General features: G+C 39.2%; 1 protein-coding gene across 1 annotated transcript; it reads left to right on the top strand.

The window, feature by feature from the left end:
- Positions 1–18,813: 18,813 nt before the first annotated feature.
- On the top strand, positions 18,814–21,778 carry LOC102781279 (protein FAM180A-like). The gene is made up of 3 exons (XM_006795767.2): positions 18,814–18,892; positions 21,257–21,354; positions 21,449–21,778. Exons 1-3 carry the CDS (start codon positions 18,814–18,816, stop codon positions 21,776–21,778), a joined length of 507 nt encoding a protein of 168 aa, XP_006795830.2.
- Positions 21,779–22,219: the final 441 nt, after the last annotated feature.

Genomic DNA, 22,219 nt, shown 5'->3' with positions numbered 1-22,219 from the left:
GTAGTAACCAGACCGAAAAGCAGCGCACATTTCGGTGCTTTTTTTTCCCTGAGCTGTGATACACTTTAGATTCTAGCCAATCATTTTACATTTCCGAGGATAGTAGGCGGGCCCAGGTACGTACGTTCTTTTAGAGCAGACCTACAGATTAAAAATGTCCAAGGCGAAGCGGTCAAAAGTCTGGCTGTACTTCACAGCAAAAGATGCAAACTCAGCAGCTGCAACAAGTGCTTTAAGCTGATACTGTGATACTGTCAAAGGAGGTAACACCTCGAATCTGATGAAACACCTGGCGACGCATAGCGTTTTTTTTAAAAGCCGAGAAATGCGCCGTATTTGATAGCTTGCTGCGAGACCTCACACCGAGCACATCTACTGCGGGTGTGGTGCCTGTTATTGGACCCGGAGTTAGCAACATCCCCCAAAAACCCGAAGAGGAGAGTCCTGGCCCCTAGCCCTGCCAGTGTAGCAGAAATGATGAGGATGATGATGCAGCAGCAGCCGTTCTTCTCTGCGTGAGTAGCTTAATGTTGTTCGTGTGTAATTTACGTTGAGTAGGCTAACCACGTTATTACATTAATGCATGTAAGGTGAACTAGCAAACATCATCATAGCTACATGCGGCTGTCTTCTTGTTTGATGGCAGATACTCCCTTCACCCTGGCCAAAAAGGCTAAAATGACCAAAGAAAAAGTGGAAAACAGTTAAACATGAGAGGTTTTTGGACAAAGTTTGTGTTTTTTCCATTGTTTAAGCACCGTTTAAGCACCGGCACCGTTTCAAAAGTACCGGTTTGGCACCGGTATCGGATAAAACCTAAACGATACCCATCCCTAATCCTGACTGACAGATTATATGGTCATTGTCTTCCACTGTGTAGTCTGTCCTTTATAATTAAATCGAATTATTTAATTCTTTTGGCCTTAATCACAGTCCGTGAAACATTCACCATCTTAATGACTGCAGTCCAGGCCGTTCTGTCACGGTGCCAGGGTTTCGTGCTGATTGTTGGGTTATGGATCCCTGTGGTGGTTACCACACGTCTAGTCGTGCTGAGCAACAATTCTCATTTTATTTGAATTCTTCACTGCTGTTTTTGCCGTTCTTCTTCATTTTTTTTTTTTTTATAATTCAAGTATTTATTAGATTTTGCATTTTATAACAGCAAAAACAAAGATGCAGCAACCAAAAGCAAGAAGCAAACAAACAAAAACAAACAAACAAAACAAAACAAAAACAGTGAGGTTTTAACAGATGTTGTATTAAGCTCAAATGTCCCAGTCAGGCAGACATGTAGGTGCAAAAATTGTCCCACTGTTCCAGCGCAGCTTCTGTCACATGATACATTTTTCCCAGCATCTTTTCGCACGCAACATTCCCAATCATTCTGTCTTTCCACATTTTAAGCGTTGGAGTATGGGAGGCCTTCCAGTGTTCCAAAATGACACGGGCACATGTTACCAATGCAGTACTTAACACTCTAAACTGGTGTTTATTTAATTGCAGCACCTCTCCTTTGTCTCCTAGTAGACATAATTTAGGTGATCTGGGTAGTTACAAAGTGTCCACCCCTGCAAATAATTCAGTGCAGTGTTCCAAACTGGAAAACCAGCGGGCATTCCCAGAGGGAATGTATCAGAGTTCTTCTTCATTCTTCATCTTTCATCTTCACTGTGTTTTAATCTATGTGTCATTTATATGCTTGTACTTTGTGTGTGTACTTGTCCCTGACCTCTTCAGTGCTAGCTTACATAAGTGTTTTCTTTTGGTCATTTCCTGTTTTAATTTGAAAGCTGCTGTTCTGTGTTACCTCGTTTTAGTTTTGCTGCTTTCTTTCCGTTGCCTCTCTGTTTGTCTGCTTCTTGTTTCCACCTGCGATGCTTTCGTCCTCTGTTCTGCCCTCGCCATTGTTCAGTTTTGCAATTAGTCTTCTGTGTACACACTGCCCACTCCCTTCCTTCATCTGATCTTTTCATTATCAGTCTGAATTTTTGTTTGTGTCCCCTCACCCCACAAACCCGCTCTCCCACCCAGTGTGCAGGTTCTTTTTTTATACTTTTGCTGACAGTCAAACAAAACCTCTGCACATGTTTTATTTTGTGGATTTTATTTTGATGGCAAATGCAATTTCCTTACATCTCATTCTAACACTCTAACACTGAAGCACCGTATCATGCAATGTTGCATGTAGCCGTGAAATATTCTCTGAAGCCTGAAAAACTATAGAGTAAGGCTGGACTGCAAACTCTTTCTTTATCATACAATAAGAAATCTGAAGCCACCAATAAGAATTAGCCGACTACAGCATAAGAAATACAGCAAAAGCAGGGTTGATCATTACCTCACATGAAGCTACAACTCTGGTTTCTGACTCTGATCACACTGTGTGCACTGACTTTTAAAACTTTTAAAATTTCCCCTGCAAATCAGTTTTTTCAGGATAACATGTATAAGCTTCACTGTTTTAAATTCACTCCACTGTATGAAAATGGATTATGTGTTAAATCAAAAGTGACTCTCAAGAAAACAACACAGAGAACCTGCTGACAGGCCACGTATAGACAAATAAAGACACTATTGATCCGGCGCAGTTTATGGCTTTAAAAACAGGTTTCCATCTGGCCAGCATTAATGAGGTTCGACAAACTTTGCAACCCAAAGTTACCGCGCTCTCCCAAACAGCTAACAGTCTCTTTGATGCTCGAGATGATTTCATTATTTCAAAAAACCTTTGAGATGTTTACAGGACTTGGTGATAGTTTGTTGGGTAAACGGCCTTAAAGCTGCAAACATTCTTCTGAAGCGTGCTCGGCTCGGTATGCTGCTTTAATGTGTGTGCAGGTCGTCGTAATTACTGACATTGCTGCCGTTTCCCTTTGCTATAAGTCATCGTCATGCCTGATTTTATTGCTAATTATAAATGCAAGCAGCATAACGGTAACAACTTTGAGAGTGCGCTATTCTGCAAGAGACACAGTGACAGGATGGACAACGCAGAGGGGAAAGAGGGAGAAACTGGAGAGCGAGGCTCATTATGCAGCTCTGACCTCTGAGGTCAGGGACAGGAAGGAAGCTGGCAGACACAGCGCTGAAATGTTTTTAAACTACAGACTACAGACAATGGATTTATTGTTTTCTGCAGAAACGCGATGTATAAATAATCTTTGAACAATAAAAATCAGTGTTTATATTCACGTTATTTGGAAACCAACTAATAACTGAACAGATTTTGTCGTGATACTTACAGTGAAAGATGTTACTCCTGCATTACTTACAATGCAGAAAGCATCTACTGGAATGTAAAATAAAAAATTACATTGCATGTTTTCTGTATTTACTTGTGATTCTCTGCAAAAAGCCTGAAAAGCTGCAGCAGACTTTACATACATAGCCAGTGATTTACATCAGAGTCACTGCAAACGCTTTGGCAGAATCCCAATGTGTTGTGAATTGAAAGTGGGTTTTTTTTCTGTGAATAAATGAATGTAAACTGGTTGTACCTCCCATGAGACCAAGTCATTAAATGTGATGAAGCTCTGCTGGAAGGACAAAGGGGGGTGAATAAGGAAGGGACAGAACGGGGAGGACTGGAGGAGCGAAAGGGGGGGTGAGCAGAGGAAGGATGCAGTGAGATGAGAGAAAACACTTTAGCTTAATTAAGACTAATGTGCTCTGGGTAAGACTCATCATGTTTGGGGAGAAATGGTGTGGAGAGTTCAGCACAGCGGGGGAACGTTACAGTAGAGTTTCACGACAGATGAAGCATGGCTGGATGTAATAAAGAGTTTGTTGCCTGCAGCGTTGATCGTGTTTTGCCACATCCAGCGGGAAGGGAAGGTCGAGCAACTTTACCGGAGGACAATTAAGACTTAAAAGCACAGATTTGTTTCAATAAATGAGCTCGCAATACATTTGTATGTCAAATATACATCTGAAGCCTTTTTCCAACACGTAAGCATTTTTAAACGAGCCGATTTAGAGGCTGAGACTGCATTGTTTTTAAACATGTGGAAATTTTTATAATGATATAATGACCTTAAATTGTAATGGATACGCACCACATTTGTCTCTAAGTAAAGCCAACAAAAACCAAAGTCACCATCGCTCTAAAAAATCATTTACAAAGACGAACTGCTCCGGGAATACGCAGCAAACGACTGCAGACAAAGTGAGCACTTTTGTCTTATTTGTCTTTGTGGAACGATGTTTAAAGAGCCAGTGATTCCTCCCTTCCTATATGCAGTTTGTGTAACTTTTAATTTACTGCAAATTATGCGTTGCGATAGCACATATATTAAAGTGATATATGTAGGACATACATAAAATAACAAGGAGTGCACCAAGCTAAATATATAGTGGACTGTCTTGTTTGTTTGACATGGACTAAGCACTAATCTCAGAGGAGTCAGTTCTAACATTTTCTGCCTTTAACAGCAATATTTGACAATACTTTACATGTTGAACTAGAGAGGAAGAGCGGAACGGATCCATTTGATTTAACTCTATTTCTTACTCTATTACTCTATTACTCTATTACTATTTCTTCATTTTGCACTGCTGCTCAAATGTGCACCTTCTTTGGTTTGTTTTCTTTCTTTCATTGGCGCTCTGTATGGCTCAATACTGCATGGCACTCTGTGGTTGTGATGGGGTTTGTCCTTTGGTCGGTCTGCAGCAGTGATACAGTTGGTCACAAGAACTTTTCGATGGAGTGCTGTAATGATACTTATGGATATTAAGTTACTCAGCAGCTTTGGGGTCAATTCTGACATCGTAGAGACGTTAAGATGAAAAACATATTTTAAGATTAACTGGATGAATTCACATGATGTGCAAAAGAAGAAGACCTTGGCAGTTAGTCCGAGTCATGAGGGAATGAATGGTAAATGATTCTTACATAGCGCCTTTCTACTCTCCCAGAGAACTTTATACAACATGCCTCATTCATACTTAAGTGCTTTCTAACTAACATTCACACACATTCATACTCTGATGGACGCGTCGGAGAACAACTTGGCGTTAGTGTCTTGCGCAACGATATTTAGCATGCAGACTGGAGTCCAGTGTTGGTCAAGTTACTTGAAAAAAGTAATCAGTAACTAGTTACTGTAAAAGTAAAAGTAATTAATTACTTAGTTACTTAGTTACTTTTAAAAACACGATTTACAACCTGAATAGGTGATAAAGTGATAGATCTTTCAGCCCAATTCTACTTTTTCTGCATAATCATCATACAAAATGTAATCAAATGGAAAAGTCTCTTTTTAAAACTTGTTTTATTCGTTTTAATATTTTAACTTTATGCATCAAACAAAAATTTAATTATGCAACATTCTCTGACTGGAAGAAATTAGTTTAACATTTAAACCTATTTTCTGCACATTCCAGCACATAAAATAAAATATTTTGTGTGTTTACACTCAGTCTTTCAAATAGATGCAAGTAAAACACAGCAGAAAATAAATAAAGTCAAAGACTAGCGGTCCTGTTGCTCTATTTTCACCTGTAAAGCAGGAGTGGGGCAGGCGGAGGGTTACCCTGGTGCAGGTGTGCTGCGGTCAGTGGAAGAATCCGCGAGTTTCTCTGTGAGTTTCCCATTACGTCATAGCTACTCAGTGCTTGTTTGGAAGTTTAGGGTTTTTTTCGCTGTAAAAAGAAGTTTTCTTCCCACGCACAACGGACACTAATGTTTTTGTCACTTTTTATGGAATCAAACTCAAAGTAAGGTCAGTACTTCCACGCTTTAAACGCTGCACGCTCATACTCTCTCTGCACTCGATATATGATCCATTGTTGATCTGCACACAGCTGTTGTCACGAACGTCGCACTCGCTTACGTCACTGTCATGAGACATTCTCGCAAAAAAATCACGGTTTTAGTAACGCAGTAACGCAGCGTTCCTACGAGAAAGTAACAGTAATCTAATTACCGTTTTTGCAAAAGTAATCCCTTACTTTACTCGTTACTTGAAAAAAGTAATCGGATTACAGTAATGTGTTACGTGTTACTGCCCATCTCTGCTGGAGCCAGGGATCGAACCACCAACAGTCTGATTAGTAAATGACCTGCTGTATCTCCTGAGCTACAAGCGCCCTTAAAAGAAGAAACATGCTTATGATCTGAATGAATGTGATGTGAAACCGGTGATAAACGTGGTGAGAGGAAGCATGGACACTAATTCTGAGGCAATGTCAAGAGGAAACAGGTGGAGGAGGGTTGCATCGATGTGAACCTGTCCAACACTTTGTAATCAGGCCAATTATGCAAATCTCACCTCAAAAATGCAGGTGTTGATATTTAAAGTAAGATTTCAAGTTGTTATGTTTCCCTAACCAGCGCTGTCTCCGGTGTGTTTAGGTTTAAAGCACACAGACAAAAGAAAAACCACCGCTGCCTTAGAAATGTGGCAAAATTTAATTCCTTTATTTACCCATTCTCTTCCCCACTTATTCCATTTCATGGGGTCTGGAATCAATCCCAGCATGCACTCTGAGAAAAGTCACGTTGTGGCAACGTTTGATTTAAGCAGTGTGAGGTCTGGAGTTTTATTGCTGTCTGTGTCAAACAGACAGTGAAACCAGCGTAACTGCTTCCTCAAGACCTCTTCAGAGACCAATTTTATAGTAATTTAGCGACAGATGATTGGCACTTCAAACAGGATACACACTCTGATGCTGTCCTTAAATCTTTTTAAATACTTATTAACTCTGCTCTTTCATTAAATGTACTGCTAAAGTGTTTAGAGACACCCTCAAAGAAAGATGTTTGTGTTTGTGCCTCGTAGAAATCCTCTGTTTAATCAGACACGCTAGGAAACATCTTACGGGAAAGTGTGAAGTAATGATGTAACACAGGGTGATCCCCAGCAGCGTGGTGGATTTATGCGATTATGACACTCAGTGACACTCATCACAGATTCTCATCAGCTGCTGGAGTCCACGCTGGCTGTGAAGACCAACCAGCTGCTCTCACATATCACCTTTCCCTACCGCTCCAAAGGAGGAGCTCTCTGGGCCTGCTAATATCCGTGCAGACGCAGCAAGCGAGGAAAGGTCACAATTCCCCACTGGATGTTAATCGAGCTCATCAAACATACCATCAAAGCCACAAAAACACACATGAACCTCTTCACGTTTTTGTTTGGAAAAGCAGTATTCCTTCAAAAGTATAAAAATCGGGTGATTAAAGTAATAACATACAATGTAATTAGACTGTCACAGTAATCTGTTTTTGTTCTGGAACAGTCAGACGCTGCTAAATTGGTTTCATTTATTATTTTAATCCACATCATCTGCAGTGTATTCTAATAACATAACACTCGTGATTACTGCAGCCTAGACGATCTGGGCCTTATTTTACAGCATTCCTTCTTTCAAACATAATCCCAACCATTTTCCCTACTTTAAATTCCATCCACTTAAAATTGCAACAATCAACTGGTCTGACTGTACGATTAATGAGACACTGCAGCAGATGAGGAAATCACACAAAGAAATATCGCTTTGCAGTTCTTCTTTTAGCAGACAGTAACACTTTAGTCACGTATATGCAGAGATGGGCAGTAACACGTTACTTGTAACTTGAAAAAAGTAATCAGATTATGCATTACTGTAATCTGATTACTTTTTAAAGTATTGAGTAAAGTAAGAAATGTAAAATATTTTATTTTATGTGCTGGAATGTGCAGAAAATAGGTTTAAATGTTAAACTAATTTCTTCCAGTCAGAGAATGTTGCAGATAATTTAATGTTTGCTTGATGCATGAAGTTAAAAGATTAAAACTAATAAAACAAGTTTTAAAAAGAGACTTTTCCATTTGATTACATTTTGTATGATGGATTATGCAGAAAAAGTAGAATTGGGCTGAAAGATCTATCACTTTATCACCTATTCAGGTTGTAAATCGTGTTTTTAAAAAGTAACTAAGTAATTAATTACTTTTGAAAATAAGTAATCAGTAAAGTAACGGGATTACTTTTTGGGGAAAGTAATCAGGTATTAGTTACTGATTACTTTTTTCAAGTAACTTGACCAACATGCGTATATGTTGCACATGTTGTCGGTGATCTGCGGCCCACGTGTATCAAAATACTTTTAGTATTTCCTACAACTAAACAGCAATGCACCAGCTTTAATTTCAAAAACCCACAACAAATTAAAAATCCTTGACGGAAAGGGATTGTCTGAAATTCCTGGCCACACCCCCTCTCATGACATCACGCTCCAAAAGCCCTATTAGGCTAATCGTTGTGTCACTTCCGGTATTTCAGACAATCCCTTTCCGTCAAGGATTTTTAATTTGTTGTGGGTTTTTGTAATTTGTTGCGGGTTTTTTTAATTTGTTACGGGGTTTTGTAATTTGAATAGAATAGAATAGAATTCAACTTTATTGTCATTGCACATGCACAGGTACAGGGCAACGAAATGCAGTTTGCATCCATCCAGAAGTGCTTTTAGTTATATAGATATATTACAATATATATTAGCAATAATATAGATATGTAAGTATATTACAGGAATGGGTCTATTATGGTATGTTATAATGTACACGGTATGAAGTATGTTGTGGGTTTTTAATTTGTTGCGATTTGCACTTCCCAGCCTCCGTAAATAACAGTAAAAATCCACTCTTTACAGTCAGTGTATTGCTCACATCCTTGTTTTTACCCTTGACAAACCATTAGTCACACTGCTGTCCATTCAGTAGGAGACCCACTGTCCGTGGTGTCCGTCTGTTATTGTTTACAGCACGCCGTTTCTGCCTCGCTAAATCAGACACAGTAAAGGTTCAATGTGCAACCGGGGGCTCCCCGAGGATATGAAATTTAACAGGTTACTTGAGATGGTAATTTTTGGCGAGTAAACCGAAGAACTAAATACATACTCAGAGTGAACGAACCCTCCTTTCACTGCGTGACACAGTTAGAGGTCAGACCACAGAAAGAGTGAGCCGGCATTCCCGTAGACAGAAAAGTTATTTTGACCGAGTTTCATGTGAATGAGAAATTATCCCTAAAATCTGATTCCAGTAAAGCAATGCCACAAGACCAGCACGGTCATCCCAGTAGAGCATTTTCATCATTGTTGTCATTCACCTTGAAAAACCTGAATGAATTTAAAGATAAAACACTGAATATACAGTTAGAACAAGTTTGTGCAGTGACTGTACGCCTGTATGCTCCCTCTCTCTTTCAGCTAAATACTGTAAAACTAAGTAGGTCGAGCATTTCTGTATTAGCGGCATCAACACAAGCGCTCTAACATCGTCTATGATGACTCCTGTATTCCTTTGGGCTGTGAAAGCATCTTAATCTGCAGCTCTTCAGCATAAAAGTCAGAAGTTATTTTTAAAAAATATATTATCTGTGCCTTTCGCTGAAACCACCCTGGATGCTCGCGCACACAGCAGGAACCCGAGTGCAGCGGTAACCTCATCACTCTCGTCGCGTTAGAGATGGATCCCTACATTTAGCACTGCCTGGGTCTGTGATTTCATTACAGATGCTTGATTCAATACTAACAACTGAAATGACTTCAGGTCAATTACTCAATGACAGCGCTGCGGGCAACACCATCAATCACTTACAACTAACCTTCATTTCACGTCCTGTTCACTGTCACAATACACTGCGAGTTCTCCTCGCAGGTTTTGATCTTAAGTTGATATAAACCACTCACTCCAGCGTAAAGCTTCGTTGCCAAGGGCACAGCTTTGAAAACTATAATTTCACATTTATTCCCAGTTCTTCAACCGTTGGATCGTTTGTGTTTTTTGTGTTTCAGCAGGTCTGTGTAAAGTCAGGCTTTAATAAGCCAAGGTCAGCCTGTATCTGACACACAGGAAGATGTTCAGATGGACACACACAGTGAAAGAAGACATAACCTAACATGACTCGGAGATTACAACCATGCTAGAGATGCTTTAATGCCTGTCACAAATTTCAATTTCATCTGGGAACCACGAAGGGCTTTTTAAAATCTTTCTGAAAAGCCAAAATTATTAACATGCTAATGGCAGTAGTGGAAATGTTGGCTTAAACCTCTGGTGAGATGGGATCTGAATTCTTAAACATCTTTGCAACATAATATTTGTGCAAAGCAGTGGCTCTATGTTGCATCCCAGCAGCCATGGCTCTGGCATGGCTAAAAAGGATGAAAAAGGCCGGAAAGCAAAATCCTGACGGGAAACATCTTAACCTGGTTCGGGAACAGCACCCTGCAGGACAGACGAGCTCTACACAGGGTTGTGCGATCAGCTGAGCGCACCATCCGCTCCGAGCTCCCTGACCTGCACTTAATCTACAGCAGGCGGTGCTGGACCAAGGCCAGGACGGTCGTGAAGGACCTCAGCCATCCCAACAACGGACTGTTCTCTCTGCTGAGGTCAGGAAAGCGATTCCGCTCCCTGAAGACCAACACAGAGAGACTGAGGAGGAGCTTCTTCCCGATACGGTCTCTCAATCACACCACCACACAGTACTGACCCACACATATGGTTCTTACACACACTGAACATTCTGGACATTGTTTTCACTTCATCACTTAAATCACTTTAAGCATATTTGCACTGCACAAGACACTTACAAATGTGGATTGCACAACACTGGACATTATATTCTTCATTTCCAGTTAATACTTGTACAGCTGCTGTTATTGTTCTATATTTCTTCATATATTCTTATATATTTTCTATACTGTGTAGGGATGCAACGATACCAATTTTTTCAAACCGATACGATACCGATACTTGGATCTGAGTACTTGCCGATACAGAGTACAGAAAACGATACTTCTACCACACACACACACACAAATACAATGAATTGGAAGACAGGTTTTATTATATTCCCTGCTGATAAAAAATAAAATCTTAATAAAAATGACCACAAAAAAATTTCAAGTGAAAAATAAGCACTTCTGTTAAATTATTGCAGAGTCTCCACATTGTAATTTTACAAAATATCACTGAACTATTGGCACTGTCTTGAGCTTTCAGAATAATAAATAAACACTTCTGTTTGGAATAAAAGAAATACAAATTAGGTTTGCGAATAAATTAAACTTTTAAATTATTGCAGAGTGTCCATATTGTAAACAAACAAACAAAATAATCATTATAAAATAAATAATAAATAAAATAATAATTGGCCCCTAGTGGCCAATCTAAAAAACGACAACAGAAATGACAAGCCACCCTCTGATTAATGAAATAAGTTGTTATCGTTCATGGTATCGGTTAACTTTTACGAGTATGAGTACACACACATTTTACAGTATCGGCACCGATACCAGTATCGGTATCGGTGCATCCCTAATACTGTGTATTGTGTATTTTGTTGTACAGTTATTTTATTTTCAACTTTAATTTATATATTTTATTTTATTCTTTCCCAGTTAAATTTACCCTTCATTCTAATTTGTGTTGTACAGTTATTTCATTTTTAACTTTAATTTTTATATTTTATTTTATTCCTTCCTAGTTAAATTTACCCTTTTTAATTTTCATATTTATTTCCTATCTTATTCATAGCCTTTTCTTTTTTTTTCTTTAGGTCACGGGCAGTTGTCTAAGCATTTCACTGCATATCGTACTGTGTATGACTGTATGTGACAAATAAAATTTGAATTTGAATTCAGGTTAAGTGGAAAAAAGTGCAGAAGACAGACTGAAGAAAACAATTAAAGCTGAAGGGGCTAACACAGTCCCCATCAGCCTGTGAAAGACCTTATACAGCAAGACAGTAGCCTTAATGGTAGAATCGAGGTCCATTAGAGGATTGACCACAATGTCAAAGAAACTGGTAAACATATAGTCTGATGAGCTCCTACTGACGTTTAAGTGAGCTTGAGGGAGGGAATCGAGAAAATGTGTGTGCATTTACTGTGAGAAGTTTTTCCTTCAGTTTTCTTGTTCAATATCTTCTTTTATGGGCAGTAAAAGATTAAAAGAACGATTAAAGAAATCCTTTCCATTATGTGCAGCGGGGTGAAACGCAGACTTAGTTCCCAGCTCCCAGCAGGACCTGCAGTCATAAGTGAGGTAATGGCCTTGAACTGCAGGCGTCTGTGCAACCTGAAAATGAGCCCTACGGTCACTTGCTCAGATTACTGAGCCATTACTACAGCTTAACTACAAGAAAGCAGTGGAACTGAACTTACTTCAAAGGGATGCAGTTGTTAACTGTCATCCCTAAACAATGTGAAAATATAAAAAGATATTTTTGCATATATGTCAGTGCTCTACGTCACTGCACTTTCCCTCTGATCCAAAAGGGCAAAAAAAGCTGATATTCAATGTCAAGGTCGAGACAAATGAGGGGGAAGCTGCATGAAGAGGGAAGAGGAGGATAAGAGGATGGCGAGGAAGAGGGAAAAAACGAAAGACCTGGGATTTACATAAGTGAAGACTGTGGATAAGGATTTACAGACACACACGGGATATTCTAATACAAGTACACACCCACAAACTCTAACAAAGACTCAAAGAACTGAATGGGGGTGCGAGGCCTCGCCACTGCAGACGGCTCATCTGTCGTCCTTGAGATAAGAGAGGGATTCAGGCACGATGGGTTCAGACTGTTTCTGTCTGCAGGCTGAGCATGCGAGACGAGTTGTTGCATAAAAGCTTCGAATGAAACAACAGGCGTTATGCAGAATTACATATTCAGAGATTTTCTTGCAGTTTAGATCTGACAATATTCGATGGATGTCATGCAGTCAATGTAAAATGTATGTTATTATATGTACGCATTAAAATATCTATGAAAAATAGCACATGTTTCTTCCATGACTGAGACCACAACACGTCAGTGCGTTCAGGAAGCGTTAATGTGCCACATAAACCGACTGCAAGTTCAAAAACTGGAGATTTAAAAAGATCAGAACATTTCTAATTTATTAGCAGCTGGTTGAAATTTTTATTAGATTATCGAAACGCCAAAATATAACCTGATGGTTTTATAGCAGCTTGATGATTTTATGGTTTTACTGCGCTTGTGCAAAAGTGCGTCCATGTGGCGGCAACACGTCAGGAAAGCGTTACTATAGCGTAACTATAGAAACATTTTTCAAACTTTTTTAGCATCATTGTGAAAATATATGCAACTCTAATTTTGTTGCTAAAAATGAAATTATATGCAAATAGTACATGATTTATTACATGTTCATATGCATACAATGAGCTTTGTTCCATGGGACACCTTCAGCTTGTAGGAACCACGGGGACCACGACCAAAAATCACGTTGGATCTGAAGTTTAGCTCTTTAATCGAGGCTGTGTTGATGCGCATGTTTCAAGGAAAGAAAAAGGCGCTTGCCTTCAGAGTCCATGAACAGGTAAAATACACAATACTGTATAAAGAGAGGGAGAGCTGGTGTGGAGAATCCATCATGTGATGGAGAAGTGAAATTGTCATTGCTCAGTAACCAAGAAAAATAACAGATAAAATAAGCAGTTATTATCAGAAACCCAAAACAATGACACAGCTTTAGTAAAGAAGACAGTACACACATTTCTACTATCTGTACTTTATTTTATATTCAAGAGACGTCTCCTGTTTGTTCCCATTGCATTTAAGCTTTGAGAACGAATACCAGGAGAGCACATTCACCACATGTATTCTCTTTATTCTGAGACAATCCAGCTGTTGTTCATGATGGGAGTGGATATTCGTTGCAACCCAAACCCAAATACAACAACATAGGTCATTTGTCAAAGTATGGTAATTGTGTTCCCACTGGAATCCAAAGTCCGCTCTGTTCCCACAATGCTATTTTTGTAGTTTGGATGCAGACTGTCCCAAAAAGTCACATTTCAACTGCATTTGAGGGGATTTTGAACTTCTCCATACAGCTAATTACAGTCGTGCCTATGGTCTGTGTCTATAACAAACAGATGGAAGTTGAATTAAATGGCTGGTGATGTATTACCGTTGCAGCAAAAGGCCAGGAGAGTGTCCCAAAAGGCAGAAATGATGAGGAGTCAGTATCCCTTTAAAAACAGGAGGGTGGCTAAACGGATCATAAAATGAGTTTGGCTTGAGGACAGCAGCATACAATACAGCACAGTGATGACAGATGGTCTGTGAAAAAGCTGGGATGTCTGCTGCCAGGCTGTGAAGTGGCAACTGCCCGTGATATGCTGAATATAGTAACCGAAAAGAGAAAATGCTGATGGGTCGATGTGAAAATGTGAAATTACCAACACTGTGTTTTTAGAGACATTTTTAAAAATGTACATTTTTTAAGACTTGAGAGGAAATTTACCAAATACCTTGTTGCAAGTGTAACAGAGTTAGAAAATAGCTTAATGAATTTCCTCAAAATTGATGTGCTTTGTGAATAGTTGGAGCCACCTGGTGGACAAACACAGCAACTGCAACTGTTAAGGTTCCAAATTGCTGCACAGCGCATGCCTCAGCAAAGGAAAAAAACTCCCAAGCTGGTGAACTGAAAGTTGCAGTTGCTTTACACACTGTTAATGAAGACTGTGTGCTGTTTTCTTTGTACCAGTTGCCAGAATAAAGAGGGAGCCCAGAGTAAGGGCAAGTCTACATGGGCATATCACACCACTTGCACAATAGACTCACAGAACAGCAACAGCTACACAAGCGACAACAAATAAAATGAAAGTTGCAAAAATTATTTGCAAATGCAAATGTTCTCACATAACTGAAAATAAAAACAGAGGAAACACAGGTCAACGTTTTATCTGGACGTCGTTCTGTGGCAGGACGCTAGCTGGAAATTGATGCTGGTGTATGGTGCCATCTAGTGGACAAACATAGCTATTACAGCTATGATTACAGTGTAATCTTTAGTGACATTTAGACGAATATAAGTAAATATTTTGTGTCATACGAGCTGACAGATGGAAACACATATTTATTTATTTTTGTATGGCTGAATTTTGTGCAGGAAACTTTCCAGTTCATGGTTCATTCAGCATGCTGTTAGTGCTGTAAGTATACAAGATCCCAAAGGTAGTCTTCTCAGTTCAAATCTGATTACTGCCATCGAATCGTGAAGTAGTACTGGAATGGCGGTCGCAACATGGTACACAAAACTTGATTGTGCCCCAAAGAGTTTGAATGGAAAACACCACCAGCACCGTCTGCTGATATCAGAGCCAAACTCCACCACCTGCAGCCTCAGTCAAAGTAATACAGTCATGCATTAAACACTCCTGTATCAAATATTATGTTGACTCTTTGATCACTTCGGGCTCAGATTGTGAATTCGAAGAGTCGCTACAGCTGTAATGACCAGTTTTCTGACCTTCTATTGGCCATTTTCATGGCTTCTCTTGTCAATGAGGCGTTCCTTATGGATGATCTGATATCCTCGTGTTGGTGTTGTTCCCAGATCATCATGAAAATGTTGTTCCAGGTTCAACATTGCAAGTGACCAATCACATTATTGTGACGTTATTCTTTTGCGCACCAACCCATTCGTGCATTTATGAAATTCCAATGTTGCAAGGACAATATCAATTCAGCTTAGCGTTTATTAAAGGGTTAGGGTTAGGGTCAGGGTCCGTTGATCGGCGGACAGAGGCGGTTTCTCGCAGCTTAAGTACAGTTTTTTGTTTTACGCCGGTTTTTCCCGAAGTCGCAAAAGTATGACATCACAACATTCTGATTGGTCACTTGCAATGTTGATCCTGGAACAACCTTTAGTATGATGATCTGGGAACAACACCAACACGAGGATATCAGATCGTGCGTTCCTTATAGAGAGCTGCTGATCTATTAGTTCTCAAATATAATATATTATGTTGAGACTTCTATCATCTGACCATCTTGTGATATGCCGCTGCGCTCTGTGTACCGCTTGGTGGTGTTAGAAAAAACAGCTGTTTTCTATTATCATTTTCAAATCATTATAAATACAATTCAAAAATATCTACTGACACAAACTCTTCTTTTCATAGCAGGAAGACGACAAATCCTTGTTAAAATCAAAGATGGCTCTTTTAAATATATGAGGAATCTACCACTATTGACCCATATGGAAAAGATATTTATAAATCTTATAAAGTTTGTATCTGTCTTGTGTGAAACTTGTATGAAAAGCATACAAGAGTAAAAACAGATATAAGATCCCTTGAAAAATTATATAATGAAACTTGTATGTTTTGGATACTTACTAAAACAATATATGAAAGTAATGAGAAAGTGGCCATTTTCATGAGTAAATTAAAAAAAAGTTTTTACTATTTCTTTTCCATATGGGGAGGCTCACACATCTCATGGACACCTTTGTGTAATAGTACACAGAGATCTCATTGCCTTGTTATCCATGGAAAAAGACTCACGTAGCTATTTTTACTTTGTTAATAGCAGGAATCCCTCTGGACTAAGAAAAATACTCCAATTCAAGCCAAAGTCCTGCACGTTTTCTTCCATTTATCCAGTTTAGGAATCCAGGGCCCTGGAGCCTATCACAGCTGCCACAGGGCAGGCGGCAAAGTTCACCATGGACAGAGAGAAGGACAACCGTTCACATGCACGAGCAATTTATAATCACCTGTTAACCTAAAAAGCTGTGGGAGCCAAATCCCTGTTTTAAATCCCCGAGTCACCAGTAACAGGTACAGCACTGCATAACTGTGATATTAAAATTTCAAGAATTACATCTTGCAGCAATGCTTTTTTACTGTTTTCCAGATAAGTATTTATCTGTGTTGCTCAAAATGGTAACATGAAAGGTCAGGATTACTTCACGTGCGATGCTGCTGGGAGAGATGTGAAGTCACTTGGTGCACAGTTCATAATATACTGCAGTCGCAGCCACTGGACGGTCTCTCTCCCTGTCGTGTGATGGATGTCGTCAGTCCTCAGGCATGTCTGGCAATCCTGTTTCTTTTCTTTGCCATTGCAAAGAATTATCTGTTTTATTCCTAATAATCTAAAAGGCCAAATTTGTCTTAACACTAAACATCTACCTCTGAGTCACTCACTGAGTACAGCAAGAAAAAAAATTATTTGGCGTGCTGTACAGCTCAGAATAACATTTTTTATTTAATGTGAAAGAATCAAATGTTTGTTCAAGTTCTAGAGCTGTTCTTGGAGGTCTTACAGAGGTCGTCTGCATTCCTCTGCAGCAACACGACCGCCACATCTCTGCCACTGAAACACACTCGACTGCACTAACATGACGCATACCAGAACTTTGTGCCGTGCCCAGGCGTTGGCATCAATTTGATGAACATGGAACAAATTAGGACTAAAATAGCGCTACAACAAATAAGTGATATTTTACACGGTTGTATTTTTGGTTAGTGTTCCTCAGGCTTGTGCAGAAGGTGAACGGTGCCAGGCAGTGAACAAAGTGCCTCTTTGTGGTTTCTGCAGATGTTTTCGGTGCTGACTTCAGGGTGAACACATTATACTAGGGATGCAACGATACCAATTTTTTCAAACCGATACGATACCGATACTTGGATCTGAGTACTTGCTGATACAGAGTACAAAAAACGATACTTCTACCACACACACACACACACACACACACACACACACACACACACAAATGCAATGAATTGGAAGACAGGTTTTATTATATTCCCTGCTGATAAAAAATAAAATCTTAATAAAAATGACCACAAAAAAATTTCAAGTGAAAAATAAGCACTTCTGTTAAATTATTGCAGAGTCTCCACATTGTAATTTTACAAAATATCACTGAACTATTGGCACTGTCTCCAGCTTTCAGAATAATAAATAAACACTTCTGTTTGGAATAAAATAAATACAAATTAGGTTTGCGAATAAAATAAACTTTTAAATTATTGCAGAGTGTCCATATTGTAAACAAACAAACAAAATAATTATTATAAAATAAATAATAAATAAAATAATAATTGGCCCCCTAGTGGCCAATCTAAAAAATACAACAGAAATGACAAGCCACCCTCTGATTAATGAAATAAGTTAGTATCGGTTTATGGTATCGGTTAACTTTTACGAGTATGAGTACACACACATTTTACAGTATCGGACCCGATACCCGATACCAGTATCGGTATCGGTGCATCCCTACATTATACAGTTAGAAATAATCACGTAGCCGAGTTTCGTGTTCACGGAGTGTGAACTTTTCGCATTTCTCATACTGAAGAGCGGAGACCAAGCTGGTTGTTCAGTGCTCATCCTGGCACCGTCACATATGCTCCAGCTGAAGTGCACCAACTGTTGGTGGTAAATACATAGCTCATGACTTTATAAAATACATGTATGTAAGCACATTCTTTCTAGAGACAGTTGGGTGAACAAATAACTCTTCATTTAACAGCAAGTGGCAACAACTTTGTTACATGTTACAAGTTGTTTCTAAGGCTCAAGAGCCTGTGAACACTGTGCATATTGGAAATCAGCATATGGTTTTCTGGTTGCAGCTAAATCATGACATGAATTGCAAAGGTGCACTAAATACAGATGAGAATTTTAGATTTGATACGAAGCTTTTCTGTGACATTTCAGTGAGAACATATTTGAACAAAGAAAATCGCTGCTGCATCCATGAAGAGGACACGAGACAAACACATCAAAGTTGTCCACATGTACAAGAAATAGGGGAGACCAGAAAAATGGTGCAAAAATAAGAGGGTGCCTTTGAAGCTAATGATAACCAGATGGAAGCATTGTAATCCTGCTTGTGAGAGCAAAAGAGAGAGAGGAGGTGGAGAGAAAACCCAGTTCTGAAGACAGACCGAATCCAAAACACGAGTGATGAATAAAGTGTGCCGTCTGATGCTGTATGTGGCTCCAAATGCTCAGTAAATGTAGAGACCTCTGTGCAGTTTTGCAACCATGCTGCCCTGGAAGATGCTTCTAGTTGCTCTTTTCTGTTGCTGCATCGAGGCAGGTGCCACACAACATCGGGCTGATGGTAAGACTCAAAATGCATTTATGTAAGTTTGCTACAGAAAAGCAAACAGTTCAGTTTCTGCAAATACTTTTTGAGGATTGGGAATCTTTGCTGAACACAGAGTGATCCTCGTTCCTCACCTGTTCTGTAATCCAGCACCTAATATGTGAGTTAAATAGTTTTAAATGTCTATTTTTAGTCGAAGCATGTTTTAATCTTGGCGGCTGCTCTGAGATCACAGATTGGCTGCACCTGTTTCTAATGGAGGAAACAGTGGCTGGAGCTGTAAACTGATCTGAGAGAAGGAGGAAACACTTCCAGCAAAGATGATCAGATGATTCTTTCTGCCTGTGGAGTTTGAGTGTTTTTGTAAATCTTGATTTCATTGCAATTAAAAAAAAAACACGCCACTCTAGGAAAGCGATTAAAAAGCAGAGATGAGTGTGGGTCGCTGACATGAAGGCGAGGATGAAAGCAAGTCGGGATGAGAAGCCGCAATCATCAGGATTCGATTTATTGGGCTCTTTTTAAAGATCAGCTGATAAACATGGGCAACATGTGCACTTTAGTATTATGATGTTACACCGCTTTGGGCATTTATCCCAGTGTTTCAAACAACTTCCTCCCGCTGCGATGTGAAGCTGCCAAAGAAATGAAGTTGGTCATCGAGATTTAAGGCTGCAGTTAAAGTCCAGGATCTTTTTTGGAGTCTTACATAGATGAATAACTTACCGCAGCACCAGTAAAAACCATCCAACCTCACGTGCTTGAAAAAAATGCTGATTTTAATATTGTCACAACAATTAGAATCAATTATAAATAGCAAATAGTAAAAAAAAGGCTGCAGATCGAATAAAATAAATGTGCCTTACTCAAAAGTATGTAAGCATATCTAGGAACATGTATGCACATGAAAACATTTCATGTAAAACTGCAGTAAGAGAGAAGGAAGAGAAAACAGTGTTTGCTGTGATATCTTCTATCACATAAAAGTGAAAACAGGTTTGGATATGCTGGAGTTTAATTACTATTTTATGCGACTAATTATGAATTATGTCCTGACATAATCGTAATTACCTAAACATGTAATTCAGAGTAATCTGTCTCATGAAAATGTTTAATTGCTGTGAATTGGAGAAGTTACTAAAAAGGAAACGCTACCCTGTTCAATAATGCAAGCTCTCGCCGGCCTTATTGAACCGAGATTAATGGGGATCGTTAGCTTAACATAATGACCGACTTGCTCGGTTGATTTAAAGTCTATTAAAATATCATCTTGTTTCATCTGCTGAAATAAACACACGCTGGGAACGTGCTGGCACTGGGTAAGTGGCTCTGGCGCGTCAATAGCAATGAATTTCTTAATGTGCTTCCTTTATTATTTTTTGAACTGAATCACTTTACCATTCTGACGATATTACTGCATGCCGGAGCAGTTTGCTGTCTGTCTTTTTGCACGATTCCCTCCAGTTTTCATGCTTTTGGGAATAAAATTCTGTCACCTGGAATTGCAGAATTGCAGAAACTCCACTTTTAGGCATTAATAAAACCATTCCATGAAAACAGTAACTTTGTTTCTTTTAAACATGTTAGTTCCATCATTGTCAGCTCACTGCGTCCATCACTTTGACCCATGTAATCCAGATTGATAGAAATATTGTGTAGTCATTCATGCTCTGCAGTGTTTTAATCCATGTTATTTTCTGATTTTCATGAGATTTTCACATCACCCTACGCAGGCTCTCGAACTCTGGTGGTTTTACACACTGACATGTGGCACCAACACCTGGACAGAGTTTTGTCAAATACCTAATGTTTCCATTAGACTCGCTGAGTTAAATCCTAATTAGGGAGCCTTTTCTGAGGGAAAGCAGTTAAAAGTAAAGCAAAGGAACAATTCTGCTTTTGTAAAATTCATATTCAAGTTAAAAAGGAAAGTTTCTGAATTGCATTTGACCCATCAACTTGTTTTTAACACCCTGGCTTAAATCATAAGCATAAGGAATGCTGAAACTGAGGCTGAATCCCATATACAGCTCTGTACAATCATCTGGAACTTGTTGTACAATCCATGTGCCACTCCACCTTTGATTTCTATGTTTCCTTTGAAGTTTGAGGTCATGTCTCATTGTCTGCTGATAGGATTCATAAGAAAGGTTAGAGATCACAGACTTTAAAACACCTATTATAGATTCCCTGCTGCTGTGGGCTGGATGAACCTGGATTTCATCGTACCATGCAGGGATTATTGCTTACTTGTCACAGGGATTTCCAGCTGAAAAGATTTAAACTGTCTTTTGGATGCATGGAAATAATCCAGATGTGAACTGCTCATGCTTTCATAACACCCTTGATTCTCATTTTCTGTGTCTCTTGGTGCACCAGCCTTATTTCCAGCTGCAAGTAGTATAAAAAGAGGAGCGACGGCTGCAGCGAACCCCACTTTCATCAGCTCCATCAGTGATGCTCATCTGCTGTTTGAGGTAAAAGAACAAACCTTTGAGTTTTTATGAGTAAAAAGCAAACAATGATAATGTAACTATTAACAGTTACTTCTTTTCTTGTCACTAAATACAGATACTGATGACTGGCGTACATTTTGACTCCAGTGGAGCGTTTTCGGTCACAGATGCTGAACTAGCTTCCCTTCAAAAGACAAGAAACCTGGATTTAATCTGCGAAGAGATCGTTCCGAAAAAGCTAACAGACATATTGAGGCTCATATCCGGTCTTTCAAATCATACTGGCTACCTGCATCAGCACGATTTTGAGCGCACCGTCTTGACTTTGGCGTACACTGCCCATCAGATGGTCAGCTCCGCTACTGAATACCAAAGAGACGTGTGGGCAGAGTCCTTTGTAAGCCTATACAAATCCATCAAGAAGGATCTGACACTGAGGAACTGAGTAAGCAGTGTTGCTGTGACACAATGACTCACTGTTTAATATGCACACAGATGAAAAGCGCTGAAGTGTTGGAGCTTGCAGCCGGATGGCCGACAGATCCTGATGGAAACGTCAGCATGAATTCGTAAAGTGCACAGAAAGAAAATAAACACAATCATTGTAAAATATTAACTGTTACAGCAAATGTTCATTCAAACATGAGGTACTGTATATGAAACAAATTCACATCTTGAATGTAGCATTAAACATCGTGGATTTAATCATATTCCTGTCATTTCAGTGTTTGTTCACTAGCACCCAGATTTGACGGCATTTCGAGACTAGTATGAAAGAATAAAACATCAAGTTTTGAACCAATGAGAACTGCAGGTCTGGATTCAGATGATTGCTCAGGTTTTTTTTTAAAGATATACAATTATCATATCACCAGTTTACAAAAAA

Source organism: Neolamprologus brichardi, chromosome 7, assembly GCF_056152115.1.
Source record: "Neolamprologus brichardi isolate AB-2024 chromosome 7, ASM5615211v1, whole genome shotgun sequence".
Classification (NCBI taxonomy): Eukaryota; Metazoa; Chordata; class Actinopteri; order Cichliformes; family Cichlidae; genus Neolamprologus; species Neolamprologus brichardi.
This window is presented reverse-complemented; position numbering and strand designations above follow the sequence as displayed.

Bases quoted from the DNA above. Each gene is read 5' to 3' on its own strand.
- LOC102781279 (XM_006795767.2), top strand. From the start codon at position 18,814: ATGCTGCCCTGGAAGATGCTTCTAGTTGCTCTTTTCTGTTGCTGCATC. The intron at 18,893-21,256 runs GTAAGACTCAAA...TTGGTGCACCAG, and splicing joins CACACAACATCGGGCTGATG to CCTTATTTCCAGCTGCAAGT. The intron at 21,355-21,448 runs GTAAAAGAACAA...CACTAAATACAG, and splicing joins ATGCTCATCTGCTGTTTGAG to ATACTGATGACTGGCGTACA.